Source organism: Rhagoletis zephyria, unplaced genomic scaffold, assembly GCF_001687245.7.
Source record: "Rhagoletis zephyria isolate East Lansing unplaced genomic scaffold, Rhagoletis_zephyria_1.1 Rzeph_scaffold_00232, whole genome shotgun sequence".
In the NCBI taxonomy this organism is placed as follows: Eukaryota; Metazoa; Arthropoda; class Insecta; order Diptera; family Tephritidae; genus Rhagoletis; species Rhagoletis zephyria.
In genome coordinates this window covers 255086-277608 of record NW_016157316.1, presented here as the reverse complement: position 1 = coordinate 277608, position 22523 = coordinate 255086, and the positions used below count along the sequence as shown (strand labels likewise).

At 33.9% G+C, this 22523-nt stretch overlaps 1 protein-coding gene and 1 long non-coding RNA gene across 9 annotated transcripts in view; both read right to left on the bottom strand.

The window, feature by feature from the left end:
- The window catches only part of LOC108358294 (tRNA-dihydrouridine(16/17) synthase [NAD(P)(+)]-like), a 329073-nt gene that overhangs the window by 86798 nt on the left and 219752 nt on the right, over window positions 1–22523 (bottom strand). For 6 of the 8 annotated variants that reach the window (XM_017609534.1, XM_017609530.1, XM_017609532.1 and 3 more), the window contains 2 exons: window positions 1461–1669; window positions 1223–1393 (listed from right to left, as the gene is read on the bottom strand). In XM_017609534.1, coding sequence (XP_017465023.1) covers window positions 1223–1393; window positions 1461–1669 — 380 coding nt within the window. Of the gene's footprint in view, window positions 1–1222; window positions 1394–1456; window positions 1670–4305; window positions 4314–11493; window positions 11506–22523 lie in introns of those variants that run through there. The other 2 variants (XM_017609535.1, XM_017609537.1) reach the window with 2 other exon arrangements.
- Window positions 16471–16853, bottom strand: LOC108358296 (uncharacterized). The gene is made up of 3 exons (XR_001846744.1): window positions 16725–16853; window positions 16607–16672; window positions 16471–16554 (listed from the first exon to the last, which is right to left on the bottom strand). It is a non-coding gene; the product is annotated as an uncharacterized LOC108358296 (long non-coding RNA).

Below are 22523 nucleotides of genomic sequence, written 5' to 3'. Positions count from 1 at the left end.
ATAGTAAAATCGGCTAAAAACGGCTAACTTTTTTTTACAAACCGGCTAACAAATCGGCTGCCGGCTAGATCGAATTTTCTCCGGCTAGTTGCTATCAAAACCGGCTAAATCTAGCCGGAAAACGGCTAAAATGGCAACGCTGCTACGCAGTGTTCGCCTTGTTAATTCTTGTTGCTTATTTCCACTATTTCACTTGTCTTTTTTTCAAATTATTGTTCCTTTTCCACAATAAATTTTCATAAAAAAAAAACGGCCTCGAGCTCAATAAAAATTGTTGAATATAATTGTTATAAGGCCATAAAATAACAAAACCCAATAACTTAAGGACGAGCACACCTAAAAAAAAGTTGAACATTCTAATAATAGAAATATTAACAAAAACCAACAACCACATGATCAAGTAATTGCAGGGGAATAGCTGCGCTTGATTGAAGTTGGCTTAAGAAGTGAAATAGTAAAAATAAGCAACAAGAATTAACAAGGCGAACTTAGCACAGTGCGTAGGCAACTGGCTGAGTCAGTNGCTATCACTTCTACCATTTTTTCAAATTATTGTTGCTTTTCCACAATAAATTTTCATTAAAAAAACGGTCTCGAGCTCAATAAAAATTGTTGAATATAATTGTTATAAGGCCATAAAATAACAAAAACAAATAACTTAAGGACGAGCAAACCTAAAAAAAAAAAGTTAAACATTCTAATAATAGAAATATTAAGTAATCAAAATGTAATCGTAATCATAAAGTGCCCAGCTCTGCTTAAAAGCATGTTCACATTACCGTAATTTACGGTGCATTTGTTGTTTATAAGGAAATCATGCTGAAATCATGAAGCAATTTCGCGTTGTAAAATCTGAAAATAAATTAAGTAGAAATGAGATAATTCATCGCAAATCCAGAAAAAACTGACTTGTCATCTAGTTTAGCCACCACTGTCGAGGAAATGTATAAAAATAATGCCTAAGGGTATGTAACCATTTATTTTGAAATCATGTCAAAATTGCACACCGGCACGTACATATATGTGCTAATCAAATATCTGTATAAATCATGAAAGCAAGTCTGAGCGCACTTGATTTATGAGAAGTAATTTGATTAGAACTAAGTAATATTATGCTATAAGTAATACGAACATAGTTATAGGCTGTCTGTTATTGATTTCGAATTGGAAACACATTACGACCATATTGTACTAGCAATACAGAAGTATTACACGAACAAACCTGTATAATTAATGGCCGATCTTCGGGGCATGTTTGTAGTGCATCCTTGCGATACTTCACATCTTTGGCAAACAAATTGCTGTGAAACATTGGTGAATAGCATAGTTGGGCACCGTACTTGCGACAAAGCATACGCCAAGCCAATTCACTTTGATCCACCATTGGCGCCACCTACGAATAACAAAAGACGAAATATTAGGCTTCATACATAATTATGAAATCTGTTGCTTTCACCTACAACAAACTGAGGGGATCCAAGGACTTTGCGGTAAAATTCATAGCCTTGAAGTTTTGGGGATCTTGTTGGCGATATGTCTTTTGCTTCTACGCCATTTGTGTGTACTATTGTTTCAGTTGATGGTGGCGTTGATGTGGGTCTGGTGACGGGCTTAGTTGCGATGTCTTCATTCTCCATCCTGCGATATGATTTTATAACGAACTGAAATACTATGAAAGTGAAATAATTGAAATTTATAATTTAATCTTATATAACTTATCTATATATAGAAAAATTAAATGTTTTCCGTATAACGGCGATGCCTGACCAAACGGCTGAACCGATTTCAATTCTGTAAAAAGTACTATTTTGGACCTTCTGTGTGGAAGGTTCTTTGATTTAAAAAAATTTGAAATTTTTTGTTGTTGTTGCCGAAAAATGAGGAATGCTGAGACGTCACGATTTCACAATTTCATAGAGTTTTCCGTATATTGAATGTCACTAAACTACTAAACGGTTGGACCGATTTCGTTCATATTTGGAACGTATTTCAGCACCTTGAAGGGAAATATTTCGACTAAAAATTTAATCGCTAGGTGGCGCTGGGGTCGGGATATTCATAAAAATTTGCAATTTAAAAGAAATATTTGGACTTTAAACTTACACGATGGGCCACCTAGCTGAGACATCCCCAAAAATTATTTTACGCTAAGAGAAGGATATATTATTTGTGGAAGTATGTATTTATGTATGTGCCAGGTTGCAGCCTAAACGGACGGACAGAATCGAACAAAATTTTAACAGAGTATTGCCATGACACCTGGGCCTATAATAGGGTAAAAAAATTGGGATTCGACAAGGGGGCGTGGCACCTCCCATAGGCGTGAAATTTTTAATCAGCCATAACTTCGAAATTATAAGTCACATGAACTTGAAATTTGGTATGCAGTCATATATATGGTAGGTGCTTACAGTAAAGTATATATAAATGACTTTGTAAAAGTGGGCGTGGCACATCCCATAGGCGTGAAATTTGTTATCAATCATACACAGTCATATATATGGTAGGTGATTATAGTATGGTATAAATAAATGAGTTTGTAGAAATGAGCGAAACTATATGTCATATGAACTTGAAATTTGTTATTCAGTCATACATATGGTAGGTGCTTATAGTAGGGTATATATGAATGAGGTTGTAAAAGTGGGCGTGGCACATTCCATAGGAATATGTTATCAGCTATAATTCCGGAACTATAAGACACATGAACTTGAAATTTGGTATGCAGACATAACTATGGTAGGTGCTTACAGTAAAGTATATATAAAGGGGTTTGTAAAAGGGGGCGTGGCACATCCCATAAGCGTGAAAAATTTTATCAGCTATAATTTCAAAACCATAAGTCAAATGAAATTGAAATTTGGTACGCAAACGTATCTATGGTAGGTGCTTATAGTAGGGTACCTTAATATATAAATATCCCGTGTCACTGTGTTCGTTTACGCTAATCTCCGATACCGCTTAACCGATTTCAATGAAATTTTGTGGGTGTGTATTGTTGGTTCCAACTTAAAAGATAGGATAGTTGTGAACCCGAGAAAAAATATTTTTTTTTTATCGAAATTTTTTCTATGCTTCTCGCATCGTGCTTATCTAATATACATATAAAAATCGAACTCTTCCTAAACGGCTCGACCGATCTTTATGAAATTTTTTGTGTTATATATGGTAGGTATGAGAATCGGATGTAAAGTATATTTTATACCGCTAGGTGCAGGGGGTGGCACCTCCCATACAAACCGAATTTTTCATATTGCACATCTCTGGAAGTGTTCATGGTAGACTACTCGAATATGTTACGGAGATATATGAAAACATTTGCATATTCATGGATAAAAATTGCGGTTATTGGAAAAAGTTACGTGGCACCTCCCATACAAACCGAATTTTTCATACTGCATATCCCGGAAAATGTTCATGGAAAAAGTCTCGATCTTGGTATGGAGATATATGAAAGCAATCGCATACTCATGGAGATAAATTGTGATTATCGGAAAAGGAGGCGTGGCACTTCCCATACACATCAAATTTTTCATACTGAATATCTCTGGAAGTGTTCATGGAAGAGTACTGGAACTTGGTATGTACAAGATATATAAAAAGCGACTGGTCAGGAAGAAAAGTTGGGGCTATTGGAAAAAGGGACGTGGCACCTCCCATGGTAAATTACTCGAAAATGGTATAGAGATATATGAAATCAATCTCATGCTCTTAGAGAAAATTGGGGTTATTTGAAAAGGGGACGTGGCGCCTTTCAAACGCACTGAAACTATTACGTATCTTTGTATGCATGTACAGTTTTGCTAAGTTATTTAAGACGGCAAATATGCCTTCTGACAACCACCAAACCGTAATATTAGAAGACAAATGCGTCACTAAAAATCATGAACGTGAACTCTTGGTGAAAATGTTGGACCAAAATGTTTCAATACACGGTTAAAAATTTCGGTTTTAATTTTAAACTTTTTGGACTACATATATGACCAAACTACATAAATTCAGTTTCAAATACAAACCTTCTAAATTAAAAAAAGAGGGCACATATGTTGGGTTGAGAATTTAAACAGTTCGGATTAAATTTTACCCAAACATTTTCATAATTAAGAATAAAAAATAAAAATAAAATTTCATGCTCCGTCTGATGGGGATTGAACCCGGACAGCCTTAGTAGCAACCAATTGTATCAAGCAGCTTTGCACACTCAGCTACAGCCACGCATGTAAATGTTTTTTAATACGTTGAGTTTGAATTAACACCACATTTCGCTGTGTGCAAACATTTTCTATTTCGGTTTAGATTTTAAACCAAATTTTCTATATATGAAACCTAGAAACTAGAATTAAAACATTTTGGTTTGATTTTTAAACCACGAACTTTTTGGACTAAAATTTAAACCACAATATATTAAAAATTGCTTAAAACTATTGACTGGTTTAAAAAGTAGACTATAAAAGATTAAAAAAGGCAGTAGTCCCAGCGCGGTTTAAAAATTAAACCCAAATTTTTGACCGTGTACAAAAAATTTATTTTGGGCGGGACGAAGTTCGCCGGGTCTGCTAGTATACATATAAAAATGAATGTGTATGTGTCTTTTATAGTCATCCAAAGTACTAAACTGATCTTTATGAAATTTTCACTGTAGATTCCTGTGGCCCACGGAGAAAAAGTAAGCTATATATAATTTAGGAAAAGTGGGCATAGCCACGGCCCCAGGGGAAAAGAAAATTTGAATTCGTCCTGTATCCGCAACTACATATTTGGTGCAGATTAACGATGTTTGGATATATGTACATATGTATGTGTCCTATAAAACAAGCTATACAAGAAAAAAACAAATTTGTTATATCTCCGCAACTGTTTAATGCGGATGTACAAAATTTGGTTTATACATATATAGATCCTACGCACGGAGACATTTTCGCAATGAATGCAAAGTTTTTCATGTTATTTTTTTCGTCAATGTTGATGGTGCTAGGCATTTACCTCCATATAAAAAGCCATTCGAACATACTTCGTATGGGAATATTGCGTGACACTGTCAGAAAAAAAATGCAAAAAATCAACGTGCCAGATGTGGGGATTTCGCCCCATTTTGGGGATTTCTGAAACCGTTGGGGATAGATTTTTTCATTTGTGGATATATTTTTTCGTTTGGTGATGGGGCGATTAGAGTTTCTATCGCCGTCAAAGTATTATTCGGCTCAAATGTCTGCTTTGATTGGCTTTCACTGAACAAACAATTTCCTCACACTTCATTACACCAAATTGTAAAATTACTGCTATGATTGGCATCCACTGAATGAACCATATATATTTCTGATTTCTTTGCTCCAACACCGTCGGTTCTTCATTTAGTGTAAAAAGAAATTAACAAAATGGAAAGCACACAAAAAAGGAGATTAATTGGACGAATTTACTCACAGCAGTAGGAATAAATAGTCTCTAAAAACCATAAAAAAAACAAGAAACCCCATTTTATTAATAACTAAATGATCTCATACATACGTATGTCTACGTCTATATACATATGTATGTATATATAGTAAAGCTTTGAAAAGATGTAATAGAAAAGTATTCAAATTGTAACTAAAATGAACTAAGTAACACAAATGAGAATACATATTTTTTTTTACTAAAGGGGATTTAAATGAGGCTTAAAAAAACGGGGATTTTTTGGGGATAACTGCGACTTGATATGGGGAAGCGGTACAAAAAGATTCTGGCTACACTGATCCTAAGCAACTTAACTACTGTGTATAATTTTGAGGAATTAAACTGAAACTGTCATCGATATATCGTCTATTTATCGATTTTAGGAAATTGTAAACATCGATGGCAAACATCGAATTTCGAACCGATATTATCGATGTTTCAAAAATAACGATGCATCGTTTGCATCCCTAAATACACGAGAGTTCGATATACTCAATGGTGCAACAGGTCGATTTAGTCTGACATTCACGGCACCTTTTCTCACTTGTCGATTTTTAGTAATAACTCGAGCTCAGCATCACCTCACATCTCTTTTTTGCAATTGGACTTCCTTTACCGTTTCCAATACATGTTTTGAATATTCGTCAAATCGGATCATAAAAAAAAGATTTTTAGTAATAACTCAATTCCAGCGCAAACAGAGACTCACTCAAACACACACACACAACTGTTTTGGAATCCCTCCAGCCATTTAGGATTTCACTCACAAACATACCTACAGAATAATTATATACACATTCAAAGATAAGGAAAAGTCACTTTGCCATGCCCTCTTTTCAAAGGGCCTACTTTTCTCCATGAGTATGGGATTGATTTCATTTATCTCCATACGAAGTTCCAGTACTGTACCATGAACACTTCCAGAGATATGCAGTATGAAATCCGGCTTGTATGGTAGGTGCCACTCCCCCTTTTCCAATAGCTCCATATTTTCTCAATGACTATGCGATTAATTTCATATATCTCCGCACCAAGTTCCAGTACTCTGCCAAGAACAATTCTAGAGATATGCAATAAGAAAAATTCGACTTGTATGGGAGGTGCCACGCTGGTATAAAGGTACTCAAAAAAAAAGTACTCTACCATAAACACTTCCAGAGTCACTTATTATGAAAAATTCGGTTTATATGGGAGGTGCCACGCTCCATTTTCAAATAGTCCGAAATTTTATTCATGAGTATGCGATAGATTTCTACTCTACCATGAACATTTCCAGAGATATACAGTATGAAAAATTCGGTTTGTATATGAGGTGCCACGCCCCTTTTCCAATAATTCCAGTTTTTCTCCATGAGTATGTGATTGATTTCATATATTTCCGTACCAAGTTCAAAAATTTCTCCAATTTTTCTCAAGAGTATGCGATTGATTTCATATACATAGTATCCCCTTACCAAGTTCCAGTACTCTAGCATTAACACTTCGGTGTTCGGTGAAAATTCGGTTTATATGGGAGGTGCCACGCTCCCTTTTCAAATAGTTCGAATTTTTCCTCATGAGTATGCGATTGATTTCATATATCTCCGCACCCAGTTCCAGTGCTGTACCATGAACACTTCCAGAGAAATTCAGTATGAAAAATTCGTATTGTATGGGAGGGCGCACGCGCTTTTACAATAGCTCACATTTTTCTCAAGAGTATGCGATTGATTTCATATACATAGTACCTCCATACCAAGTTCCAGTACTCTACCATGAACATTTCCAGAGATATACAGTGTGAGGTGCCACGCTCCTTTTCCAATAGCTCCAATTTCTCTCCATGAATATGTGACTTATTTCATATATTTTCCTACCAAGTTCAAAAATTTTACCATGAACGCTTCCACTACTTACTTTAGTTAGAATTAGACATGGGTTAGCCAAGAGACATGAGCCTCTTAAAAATAATAAGGGATTTAATTCCACTACTTACTTTAGTTAGGATTAGACATGGGTTAGCCAAGAGACATGAGCCTCTTAAAAATAATAAGGGATTTAATTTTGTTTTAATTTTGAGTCGCGTCGTTATTGCAGAGGACCATCGGCATGTGAATNCCACTACTTACTTTAGTTAGGATTAGACATGGGTTAGCCAAGAGACATGAGCCTCTTAAAAATAATAAGGGATTTAATTCCACTACTTACTTTAGTTAGGATTAGACATGGGTTAGCCAAGAGACATGAGCCTCTTAAAAATAATAAGGGATTTAATTCCACTACTTACTTTAGTTAGGATTAGACATGGGTTAGCCAAGAGACATGAGCCTCTTAAAAATAATAAGGGATTTAATTCCACTACTTACTTTAGTTAGGATTAGACATGGGTTAGCCAAGAGACATGAGCCTCTTAAAAATAATAAGGGATTTAATTTTGTTTTAATTTTGAGTCGCGTCGTTATTGCAGAGGACCATCGGCATGTGAATTCATATGAGGATAATCGGACCCTAAACCAGATTTTTAGTAATAACTCGAGTCCAACGCCACCTGGAGGCTCTTTTTTTGCAATGGTATTGCTTTCCCTATTGTCAATACACATCTCGAATATGAGGCGAATCGGACCATAAACACGATTTTTAGTAATAACTCAACTCCTACGCCACCTGGCGGCTTTTTTTTTGCAGTGGTATTGTTTTTCGTATTGTCAATACACATCTCAAATATGAGCCGAATCGGACCATAAATACGGGTTTTACTAATAACTCGACTCCAGCGCCACCTAGCGGTTGTTTTAATAGTTATTCTGCTATTCGGAAGGTAGACAAATTCAAGAAACATATCATATCTTTGTTTAGCTATTTTCAAATTTATCTAACACTTTCTTAGCTCCAGAAAGTTTTAGTTGTATTTGGTATATATAAGCCAAAACTTAAGCGTTAATTAAATTGAGAATTTCGAGATGCAGTGTATCCACCTTAAACTCTTGGATTTAGGTTAAAGAATTCAAAAATTAATTAAAAGAAAATCCTTTTTGTGATAGCGCGGATTTTGGTTTACCTTACTAATTTTACTTTTAAGGAGAGCTGGAAGTAAAACTTTCCAGAAAAATTTTGCGAAAAAATTTTTCAATTCAATTATCTGAAATTACAGACTTTAACAGTTTGTAAAGTATTTTTAGTTCACTATTATAACTGCCATAGCAACAAATTCGAAATATGTATATGCACCTTATTTTGGCACTCAAACTTATAAAATTCGTTATTTTTATTAAAATTGCCGAAAATGTAAAAACAACCCTTCGTCAATAAATGCTCAACCTTAACAAAAATATGTGTCTTATTTAGCTCTTTTTTCGACCGTTTTAACTCTAAACGAAATTTTTCTCTGGCAACACTGGCAACACCTCAAAGGAATCATGCATGCATGTACGTACATATACAGGCAACACACTTTAGTATCGATACGAAAAACAGTTTCGTTACCGCACAACATGATGTGTTGTATTGATTCACGATGATGGTGCATATACGGAACATGCGAGTAACGAGATTATTATGTGAGTAACGATTCGGTACTTCGAGTCAGGGGTTGTATTCGTTACTCAGTAACGAATACATACGGTTTGCTACAGCTCTAGTCTTTTCCCAGGAAGTTAAATGGCTGCTCTCATTAGGAAAGAAATTCACTCTACCAACAACAAAAACAAATTTCTCGACAGTACACACTATTGAAGAAATGGAGCATGTGATACAAACGATAGCAAATGATAAAGACAAAGAATCAGCAAGAAACAAACTTAGCAATAGGCTCTTACATTTCAAACGCAATATAAACAAGTAAGAAAGTCTAAGTTCGGGCGGAGCCGAACATTAAATATCTGGCGCAAGTATTAAATATTTATATGTTTTCCACCTTTCCGAAAACTACCGCTACATGGTACTCAGGCGTGGTTTTATCCCTACTTCACACATCTTCGATAGAACGTTCAGTTAGACAAAATGAGATAAACTTATTTAGTTAGATGTGGGCGGCCTCACACCCATTTTTCAAAATTCCAAACAATGTTACTTCTTTTCAAGGGATTGTTTTTAGTATCAATTTCGAGTAAATTAGCGTCCTTAAATTTCGAAATATTGAAGATTCAAGAAATTTACCGATATATGAAAAGCGTTCTCAATTTAAGTCCGATTTCAATAATTTTCAACGTTTTTCTTCTATGTGGCAAGTACAATAACCACACCGAGTTTGGTACAAATTGGTAGAACGGTTACCGAGATACATATATGTGAACATAAGTGGGCGGTGCCACGCCCATTTTCCAAAATTTTATCATAAACGAATTTCTTGGTAAATAATTGTTGTAAGCATCAATTTTAAATAAATTAGCTTCAATATTTACTGATTTATCGAAGATTTCGTATTTCTCTAAATTACCGTTATATGGGATGTGGGCGTGGTTATTGTCAGATTTTAAAACTTTTCGGCCATTTGTATGTTATACCAAGGCCAACAACTTTGCCAAGTTTGGAAGAAATTGGTGCAGCGGTTACCAAGATATACACATGTAACCATAAGTGGGCGTGGCTACGCCCATTTTCCAAAAATTTATAATATTCTTATTTTTCGTCTAAAAATTATTGTAAATGTCTATTTTGAGTGAATAATCTTCAATAGTTATTAAAATATCGCAGTTTTAATATTTCTGAAAATTACCGTTATATGGGAGGTAGGCGTGGTTATTGTCCGATTTTGCCCATTTTCAATACCATCCTACACCCGAAATAAGTGCACGTACCAAGTTTCGTTAAGATATCTAAATTTTTACTCGAGTTATCGTGTGCACAGACGGACGGACGGACAGACAGTCACCGCTTAATCGATTTCTCTTTTCATTCTGATCATTTATGTATACATTTGTCTATATCTATCTCGATTCGTTTTGCCTGTTACAAACAACCGTTATGTGAACAAAGTTATAATACCCTTGTGCACAAGTGCGCTCGGGTATAAAAACAATGCAGCGGAAAAGTTAATTTTAGAAACATTTAAACAAACAAAAATTTTTCTCTAAGCACGCGCAACCACCGTCATCATAACAGACGCAGATAAGGGTAATAAAACAGTGGCAATGTACAAAACAGAATACATAGAAAAAATGAACAGCCTATTAGGAGACAAGAATACGTACAAAACAATAAGAGTAGACCCCACAAACACTTTACAAAGAAAAAATAACAACTTAGTGGATGACCTATACAAATGTAAATACATAAACGCAAAAGAAAAGCAACATCTTAAAAGTATTGCAGCAACGGCTCCAAGACTTTATGGGTTGCCAAAGATCCATAAGCCTGAAATCCCTCTACGTCCAATTGCCTCGTCCTGTAAAGTCCCATGTTTCAATTTGTCAAAATATGTTGGAGAAATTCCAAAGCCACTCATCTCTGAAGACTACAATATAAAAAACTCTTTCAAATTAAAAAGTAAACTGTCCGATATAAATGTGTGTGAAGAAGATGTACTTGTTTCGTTTGATGTGGTCTCCTTGTTTATGAACATACCAACAGTCTTAGCTTCAAAAATAATAATGAAAAAATGGGGGAAAATAGAAAATATGACAAAGATACCTAAGAACAAATTCCAAAGCATTCTGGACTTTTGTCTTAAGGACAACAATTACTTCGTGTGCAATAATCAATTCTACTCTCAAACCTTTGGTATGCCAATGGGCAACCTCCTTACTCCCACGATTGCGGATATTGTCATTGACGATTTACTTGACAATACAATTTCGGAGCTAAAACATTCAAACATCGAAAATAAATTTATATCCAAATATGTAGACAACATCTTTGCAATAGTTAACCGCAATGACGTGAACGTAATTTTAAAAACCCTCAACAAATACCACCACAAACTCCATTTTACCATGGGAATGGAAGACAAATCCAGCATCCCCTTTCTTGACTTTCGCATCCACAGAGAAAAAATAATCTACTGGACTGGTATACAAAACCGTCTTCTTCGGGTCGTCTGATAAATTTCTTATCATCTCGACCTAAAAAATACAAAATGAATACGGCTAAAAATTTAATACACAAAGCGCTCACATTGAGTGACAAGAAATTTCACATCAACATAAAAAAACTAAAAAAGGTCCTAAAAAGTAACAGGTACCCAGAAAAATTAACGCGCGACCTAATAAAACAAATAACTGCAGAAATAAACACCCGCCAAAATAGAACATCATGTAAAGAAACAACAAACACCACAAATCAATACTTCAGCGTTACCTACATTCCAAGGTTGTCCGAAAACTGAGTTTTATTTTTAAGTTCCATAATTAAATGTTAAATGTAAGTCAAAAAGTTTCTGTTGTAAAACTGAGTCATTTATTTCTAAATTATTCATATCATTTTTTCGTTTCTGTCGTTGTATGGTTAATGTTTTATATTTATTGATGTGCAGGTTAATAAACAAAACTATCCCCTGAAGATGCTAAAAATCTTAGCGAAACGTCGGGAAAAAGCAAAATAAAGTATTAATAATAATTTGCACAACAGTTAGATCAGAAAAGCCTAACATATATTACAATTTCAACCAAATTAAACTGATCGAACATACATAACAAAATTATGTGGTTTTTTATTGAACTTTCTGCATGAAATGTTTGACAAATAACACAGCCCCACAAAAACAAAAAATGTTATGTAATTTTGACAGAGATTCCCTACCTCATGTGTTTTGGTGGCGTGAACACGAATCTGCAGTCCGTTTTGCTCTATCACGTCAGGATTCTAGCCCCAAGAAAACATGGCATGGCGGTTATTATGTGACATTCTGTGTGGCTGTTTACAGCTGTCCTGTAGCCCATCCTGTCCGCTTTGCTTCACCACGTCAGGATTTTTGCCTAACCTCAAAAAACGTGGCTGTCACATAATATCCGCCATGTTTGTTGAGGGGGAAGGTGAAATAACACATACGGCAATAACGCGAAATTTGCTTTATTTCACTTTTAAATGGGAAATAAAACCAAAATCTGGGTTTTGCTTCCTACAAATGTTGGAAATAAAACAAATTATGCATTATTTCGCTTTGCTTATTTATACTATTTGTAACAAAAACAGCTTACTAATAGAAGGGAAAATAACTTTGTTTACTCTAAAAATATAATTAAACAAAAAATGTGATATAATTCATATGGCGAAAGTAATATGAATTCACAAAATATTTTTACTTATTAAAAGTCTAACAAAATACAGGGAAAGCATCTTTAATAACTGCTCGGCAAATTGAACATAACGCTTTTGTATGAATTTTATCTGCATGCTTTTTAATATGTTAAAAACATTGCTGGAAAACCTTAAAATATTTGCATGGAACTATGGCGCAATAAACAGGTGAAGTAATAAAACAGCTTTCTCGATTTATTTTCTGACATTCGGCTGGCTTATAGCATGATAAAAATATTTTTAAGGTACAATCGCTGAGAGCCAGCTTTAGGAATTTTGACGTTTGGTAGCATTTTTGAAAATTTCTCTCGCCGTCATTTCGTTTGTTTGTTTTTATTTTCACTCAAACCAAAGAAATATATTTCTGTCAAAACAACAAAATTTTAATGTACAATCATAGATATGCATGATGCAATAATGAAAGGTGTTGTACGTTGTGACAGCTCGAAATCGATCTACCTTAGGTCAATATTGTATTTTGGAAGTACAAGAAAAACGGGAAGAAAAAAAGCCTTTTAGTTGAAAAAGTACTAAATTGTATGCCTTCTCAACAGCGTTCCGATTAGCTGAATAGGTATATATATGGATTGGTAGTCTCATAAAGTTGTAGATACTTAAAATAATAAAATTAGGCGTGTTTTTATTCACAGGAATATGATAATATGCTTGAAATTTTTGAGCTGATGAATACCCAGCTAGAACAGTATGGCATATATAATTCCTTATATAAGCCGCATCACTAAGAAAATTATCCCTTATGAATTTGAAATGTTTCCCTTATATTGTACAGGCCAAATAGAGGAATTCATTTACGTGTGATATTTTGTCCCCCTCTTTCAAATGGGCTTCTTGTGCGCATATATCAGGTTTGATAGCTGTAGACCATACCAATAATGCCTCATACTCAGTTTTACTAGATCAATTCGTGTTCTCGAGAAAAAAAATTTCACGATTCAAAAATCTGAGCATAGCGGCCAAATTCTTTTCTAAAAATTTTGAAAATTCTTCATTTTTTTGCATATATTTGCTTCGTATGGTATTTGCCACAAAATGTAGGCCAAAAACGATAAATCTTCAAAATTTGGAGAAAAAAGATTTTTCAGATTTTTGGATCGTGAAATTTTTTTTCTCGAGAACACGAATTGATCTAGTAAATCTGAGTATGAGGCATTATTGGTATGGCCAACAGCTATCAAACCTGATATATTTGCACTAAGGTTTTTTTGGGTTCCACAGTGTTATATAAGGGATACTTTGTGGAATCATATAAACAATTATACATTACCCAAGTTCACGTACATCCAAGTTCGAGTCATACAGCAAGCATTGATTGCTTTTCAATGTTTTATTTATTTGTTTTTGAAATTAACAATATATTTCAGAATTTATNTGCACTAAGGTTTTTTTGGGTTCCACAGTGTTATATAAGGGATACTTTGTGGAATCATATAAACAATTATACATTACCCAAGTTCACGTACATCCAAGTTCGAGTCATACAGCAAGCATTGATTGCTTTTCAATGTTTTATTTATTTGTTTTTGAAATTAACAATATATTTCAGAATTTATAATTAATACGTTGTGTTCATTTTAGTAAATCCACTTTGATTTTTAATTGTACAAAATTTATTATATACATACACTATCGGTCATATCAATAGCAACCCCATTTCAAAGTGATATTATTTCCCTCTCATGTTAATTTATTTCTAAGAATTTGCAATAAAAATAAAGTTCAATTTCTAACAAAACCCGTATAAATCCAATTTTAAAACTTCGTAGAAAACTACAAAAAATACAAAAAATGTTCACCCAAAATGCACACTTTTTTCTCAGAAGTGTTAGAATTTTTTTGAGCACTCAGTTTTATAGCCCCTTCAATTTTAGTCTTATTTTATGCAAGTTTAAAGTGGCTAAAAATTACCGTTGATTTTTTATACTAGGTTCACATATAAGTAGATTATCCTCATTTTCGAGCTTAACACCCTAATCTGTAATTAGAACAAGAGATTAGCCATATAAAACTCGTTCCTTGTTAATCTGTAATTATTAAATAATCTCAGATTTAACTTTTCGGTGTCCATCCTAGTTTTATCGATTGTTTTTGCGAAAAAGGGGAGAAATGCCAAATCGTTGCTTGGGTGAAAGATTGTCGCATGTTAATTTCGGTAGGTTGTGGGAAATCGCAATTGAAGTTTGGAATGCAATTTCTCAGAAACGCGAAGGTGGATTTTCTCCCACGTCTCTGAAAATGTTACTAGTTCACAAAATTCTTAAATTATTTACTTTTTAATGTTTATTGTTAATTAGTTTTGAGTATATGAAGGTTTCTCTTTAGTAAAATTTTGTCGTAAGCGTCATTTGTCCACAATTTGGCAGCCAATTTGTATGAAATACGACAAAATGTGATCAATATTTCTACTAAATTAACGACACCTTTTACTCAATGCCTCGAAAACTAAAAGAGATATCCAAAAATGGTGAACGCCATTATTAAGATATTGATTAGTTAAATATGACTGCATCACTAACTAAATTTTTACTAAATTATCGAAAAAATTGTAGTCAATATCTCGGAAACTAAAGGAGCTATCTAAAAACTGATAACACCAATCGAAAGACCTTATTTCAAAATATATAATTGCATCTAGAACAAAAAATCGTCAAAATTGTGCTTAGACAATCTTTTACCCAGGCGACGAAAAGTAAAAGTAAACAAAAATGGACGCTAGCAAGGAAAAGAGGTTTGTAAAGGTACTTTTAGTAAAATGTTAAGTTAAAATATATTTATATTGCTTATTATAGCAGAAAAACGTAATCACGGTGGCACAGAGAAGAAACATAACTTTTTCTTGAGATGTGAGAATAACAAGCACAACAAATTTGACGGCTAATAATCTGAGATTTCCCTGTGTAAACGGGGTGATTAAAAAACGAGCTTTGATTGAGATAATATTGATATGTGAACATACTTTTAGAATTGATATCAAAACAAATCGTGTTTAATCGTCTTCTATATACCGAAAAATGCGACTATATATCGATGGCTGAGTGGAATATCGACCTATCTCGGTAGCCAGGTCGAAAACACTCGATATCAGAAAACTTTTCAACGCCCTATTTCAAAATTTGGCTGGAAAACGCCCTATTTTAGAATTTATTTAAAAATGCCCTATCTCAGAACTCGGTCCAAAAACGCCCTATCTCAGCACATTTTCAAATTATTTTCATTTGAGATAGGACTTTTTTGAACCGAATAATAATAATAACATACTATATACATATCTAGTTTCAACATAAAAAAATTATGTACACATCATTAATTGTCTATACATATCTAAGTCAATATATGTGATATATATGTACATACATCTACATATCGTCGTTTAAAGTACAAAACGGTGTATCAATAAAATGCAAAACCGCGTATCAAGATAATGCAAACCCACGTATGCGAGGTTGCATAAATTGTTTTCTAGAGAGTAAAAACACAAAAAATGGCTATCCTTTTTTAAAAAGCAATCGCATTTTTTGGCTAGTATATTTCAGGAAGAATGGATAAGGACTGAGCCAAGAACTTGTGTGAGAAAATCCAATTTATAGCAGCAAATGTCAGTTACGCGGTTTTGTACTTTAAACGACGATGTGTATATTAACAAGAGCGCAGCAATCTAATACACGGGTGAAGCAGGAACGCAGCACAGCAGAAGCATAAAAAACAATCTGCAAATAAATGGCATTTTGGGTTTTAAACAAACAAAAACCTGGTTTCAACTTACTTCAACGTGTCTAAAGCACAACGCACACACTAATGCAAAGGCGTAACAGGGACGCAACACTATAAAACACGGGCGGAGCAATACACAGGCGGAGCAGGAACGCAGCACAGCAGAAGCGTCCACAAAATCTGCGAATAAATGGTTCATTAGGTTTTGAAATAACAAAGAGCTGGTTCCAACTTCAAAATATCTGCAGGATGATGCACACAATCAAATTCGGCCGCAGCTACAGTTCACCAGAGAATGCTGCACATGGAATGGTTCATCATTGAAGTCAAAACAGTATGTTGTAACTTACGTGTATTAGCTCTTAATTACAATACCAGCACAGGTCGGCCAGGAAAACACTAAGGAAATGACCTAATAAATGCAAAATTATAATTTATTTGTAAAATAATTCGGTTTTATTACAATACTTACCAAATTTCACGCAATCAGAAAACAAATGTCAGCGAATAAAAACAAAACGAACAACGAAAATTGAATCAATGTAGCTTGTTTAGAATTTTTTTCTAATATTTTGGGAAATGTTCAGTGAAATTAGCAAAGAAACATCACAGTTTCTCCTAAGGTAGTTCAAGATGCCGGATTAGAGCGAGAAATTGCCAACATATAACACCTTTCATTATTGCATCATGATAGATATGTACATATCGTCGTTTTAAGTACAAAACCGCGTATCAACAAAATGCAAAACCGCGTATCAAGATAATGCAAAACCGCGTATGTGAGGTTGCATAAATTATTTTCTAGAGAGTAAAAACACTCATATTTCAAAACGGTTGTCTTTTTTATAAAGCAATCGCATTTCTGGCTAGTATATTTCAGGAAGAATGGATAAGAATTGAGCCAAGAGCTTGCGTGAGCAAATCCAATTTTTGGCAGCAAATGTCAGTTACGCGGTTTTGCAGAATGACGATACGCGGTTTTGTAATTTAAACGACGATAAATATGTATGTAGGTACATATGTAAATAAATAAATGTAAGCAATTGTGTGTAATGAATTTCTGCCCACGTGCTAAGGTGAAGATTTTGGCATACATTTACACAAATTTAACCTTAAAGCCACTGCACTTTTGCTAAGAACTATCTTGGGTCAAGTGGTGTGGCAAAAAATGAGCCTAGCGCACATAGGCACTTGGGAAAATCCGCTGCCTTAACACCAACCTCGATGAATTTTTGCGTAATTGCGAGAACTTAAAGAACATTATACTGCTTTGCTTGCAGAGAAAAACGGTATTTGCGCAGCCGCTAAAGCAGCATCTCATTTTCATTCTACAAATTTTTAAGTTTTTCCCATATTTGAATAAATAAATTTTCAATTCATAAATTTTAATTTGAATTTATTTGACATTTGAATTATTTCGAGAGAGTAAACTCAAAATGCTAGCAAACGCCAAAAAAAAAAACCGAATGGCGGACGAATTGAGCGAGCGGTTTTACCTTTAAATATTTTTATCATGGCTTATAGTTAGTCAAATTTTAAAGCAGGGTAGGGAGAATATTTAAAATATTAATTGTATTCACAAATAATTCTTTACAGCAAACATTTGCCTCGAATTGAACGCTTTTTAAAATTTTCGATTATAAAGAATTCTTTTTATCATTCGAGCTAGAGAGCACAAGCGCAACCACTTTGAGCAAATAAAAATACGAACAAATTAAAAATGTCTGTCATATAACTACGAGATATTCAACATAAAAAAACAAAAATTCGTTCGCAAATGATTCAAATTCATTCTTTCTTCTATTCATTCGCAATATTCGAGTTAACGTCAAAAGGAACATTTGTTGATCTATGCTCAGCTATTTTCAAAATAGTATTCTGCTTTCATACGGAGAAGTGGATTTTCGTAAACGTTATTTTGAAAGTTGTATATAATTTAAAATTACCGAAATTTGGCTATATCTCGAAAACTGTTCTTGTATCTTAATATCTGACTTCATACTTGGACTCAGCGAAAATTTTTAAATATGAAATGATGGTCAAATGCCAGAGCTCAGAACTTTTTTGAAAATTTGTTATCTAGTGTACATAATTATGTGTGAGTTCTAGTTGTATGTTGTTTTGTATTGCTGCGAAATGTACACACAATATTATACAAATACAAAGCAGCATGCAACTTGGAACTCGCCCTATACATATGTAAATATGTAGATGTTTGAAATAATTTTAATTTATAATACTGTGCTTTGAAAACAAGGGAATTAAAATAAATAAATTTTCTTCAACTTATATTTACATACATACATCGCTAAATAGTGATAAATTCGGGCAAATTCGGCAGAGAGCGAATGAGTCAGTTCATATTCATTCGTATATAACGAATGAAAACAATATAATTACCTTTGAAGTTATTGAGAACCATGATTCAATAATAGAAAGGTTTTGTAATAAAACAGTCTTCTCGCTCCCACACATAAAATCCTTACTTGTGCAGAATGTTGCTTACTCTACTGTTTTTAGTTATATTAGTAGTAAAACCAAAAATTCTTCATACTAAATATTCGGAGGCATCACCTTCGTTTGCGTAATTAGTCTGGAACAAGTCTAGAATAGCGACCGTTTAGCTATAAAATAACCAAAAGAGCCGATTGATAGAGCTTTTTTCGCTGATTTCAACGATACCAAATTTATTTGGCGCAGGTTAAAAATAAAGAAGATATATGAGGTTTATTTGCTTTGTTTATTTATATTTTTTATTATCACTTAGTTCTGAAAACCCGAAAGTAGATCATGATGAAATATGTATATCGAATTAAAGATAATAGGTTGTACTTTCTAAATAATATAAATTCACCATTATTCATGCAGTTTATTTCCAAAAAAAGGTTATTTCATGAAAAAATAACATTTGTTCGTTTTTTAGTGGTTTTGGTTTAAATATATAAAAAACAATGTCAATTATCAGCTGAAAGATAAATGGATTATTTTTATGGTGACGTGGTGTAGTGGTAAGCAGTGCGCGCTTCCACTCCGCAACGCCTGGGTTCAAACCCTGGTCAAAGTAACATCGCAAAAAAATAGAAAAAAGTTTTTTCTTAACAGCGGTCGTCCCTCGGCAGGCAATGGCAAACCTCCGAGTGTATTTCTGCCATGAAAAACAGCTTCTCATAAAAATACAATCGCCGTTCGGAGTCGGCGTAAAACTGTAGGTCCCTCCGCTTTGTGTGACAACATTAAGGCGCACGCCACAAATCGGAGGAGAAGCTCGGCCAAACACTAACATATGTGTAAGCGCCAATCTATTATTATTATTATTATTAGTTTTTTAATCGGTTATGTGGTTCATAAGATATTAATATTTAAAAAAAGTCAAAAAATTTAACATTAACCTTCTAAAACGTTTTTATATTTTACTTGAGCTAAATAATTTTGGCATGGTTGAAATGAGCGTAAAAAGTTCTATTGATCTGCATTTTTCGTTTTTGCATAGCTGAACGGTCGGTATTCTAGATTTGTTCCAGGAAATGACGAGTAACGTAAATTAAAAATCTATATTTATACGTATTGTTTAGTATTTCCATTAAAAAAACAAATATATTGCAAATTCACATCGAATTAATTATACACATTTTACTTCTAATTGTATACTTTGCGCACTTTTTTAGTACCTTTCTACTACCGTTTTCGCAAAAGGCGATCACATTCTTCCCCTTTCTCCTACTTCCAAAATACAAATCTAGATAAAGGAGTGTCAAATTTCAGCTGTCANTTACTTGTGCAGAATGTTGCTTACTCTACTGTTTTTAGTTATATTAGTAGTAAAACCAAAAATTCTTCATACTAAATATTNTTATTATTGAATCATGCTTCCGAATGAAAACAAAAAAAGAAAACAATCGTCGCCAGGCAACGAAAACAAATGTTATAAAATTCGTTCACAGATCGCAAATACAAATGAAATGAATTAATTTTAATCATTTGAAAACGAATTTTTCTGAACCCTGTTTTAAAGGTAATTTTTCAAATAAGGCAGTGTCAAAATCTTTCTTCTCGCTCTAATTACTTCACCTGTTATGATTCCGCCATGGCATAGAACAAACAAAAGTTACCGCTCCTGTTCGCAGCATATAACAGAGAGAATATTGTTTTGAGTTTGATCTTCAGTTGAAATTTCTGCATTATCATCACTTGCTTAACTATATCCGAACTGTGGACGAAGACGAAGCGAACATGTGGTAAGAAATAGTGATGTAAAAATATGTAAAATTGTACTCTCACACTTCTAAATTTGAACGTATACTCGGTACAAGCAGGTGGGATGCATGGCGCAATAAACTGCTGAAGTAATAAAACAGCTTTCTCGCTTTATTTTCTGACGTTCGGCTGCCTTATTATAAAATTGTATAGGCAAATTTTCAAGTAAGGCAGTGTCAAAGTATTTCTTCTCACTTTAATATTACTCCATCTGTTATAATTCCACCATGGGTGGGGTGCAATAACCCCATACGCAATAATTCCAATTACTTGGACATTAAAAATCAGTTTCAGAAGTGAACTAGTGTCATTTATCATTATTATTCGTTTTTCTAAACGGTTACAAAGCCACCAGTGCATCATTGCGAAGGGAGGAGAGGGGGCGGCGCGCGAACGCGGACCGCCGCGACGCTGGGCACTTTCGGAATTATCAATTTACAAACCCGTCCATTTAACTTGTTCATGTACTACTTTTTTTTTTTTTTTGCTTAGTTCGCAAGCGTGCTAAGTCCGCTTTTTATGTAAATTGAGATTTTGATGCAGTAAGATAGCATAACTCAAAATACATTATTACCAAAAAAGAAAATTACCGTAATGTCGTTTTTACTTGTTGTTATGCATTGGTACGCAATTGTGCTAAGTCCAAAAAAATCCAAAAAAAAAATATAAACACGTCTGTCCGTTGACACGATAACTCGAGATATCTCAACGAAATTTGGTATGTAGGTTGCCCTTTATCCAAACTAAGTTGTTATTAAAAATGGGCGAATCGGAATGTAACCACGCCCATTTCCGATATAAAGGTATTTTCTAAAAATGCAAAAACTACGATATTTAAGTAAATATTGGATGCAAATTGTTCATAATTAGTATGTGAAGTAGAATTTTTGTAAAAAATATTATTGTGCAATTTTTGCAAAATGGGCGTGATCCCGCCCACCTATTATGAAATGCTGTATCTCAGTAGCCCATTCACCAAACTCGGTACGAGCCTTATTTAGGGTCTAGCTAAGAAATCTGTTAAAAATCTAATTCACTTAAAATCGATGATCGCGATAACCACTCAGCAGAAAATAAGATTATGATACATTTTTGGATAATGCGCATGGCGCCGCCTACTTATGACCGCAAATGTGTAACTCGGTAACCGATTTATCAATTTCTACCACACTCGGTGCCCTTAATAAACCTGGTCGGACCAAAATTACATTCGCTTCCCGTATATCTAACGGAAAATTTCAAAAATACGGAAACTCTGATATTTCAATAACTGAAGACGCTAATTTAATTCAAGTTAATATTTACAACAATCTCTTAACAATAAATAAGACTGCGTGACACCGCCCACTTTGTGACTACAAGGTGTATTTCGGTAGCCACTTTAGCGATTTCCACTAAACGTGGTTCAATTATTTCATTGAGTTTAACTCAGGATATTATCGAAAACGTTTGAAATCGGGAGAAAGGCTCTGCTTACGACAGTATTTGATACCTGCGCGGGGTATATAAAGTTCGGTTTCGCCCAAACTTATACCTCTTTACTTGCTTTTAATTATTTTCTTTTATAAATGGTACATAAATTTACGACTTAAAATAGTTATTTTTGTTAATAGCAATGAAATAAAACTGTATTAGGTTATAATTCATTTTAAAACAATAAAATATATTTAAACTAAACAATTGAATCTTTTAACGATAAAAAATAATGGAAACAAGTAAGAGCAGCGCTGTCTTCGGCTATGCCGAAGGCTTCATACCTTTCATGAACATCTGCAAATTTTACTTTGACAGATTACTGCTTTTGAATACATCTGCATACATCGATAGAGGAGTTACATACTTATATAAAAAATCGCATCTAAACAATCAGAGGTATGGAAGATATACTTTATATG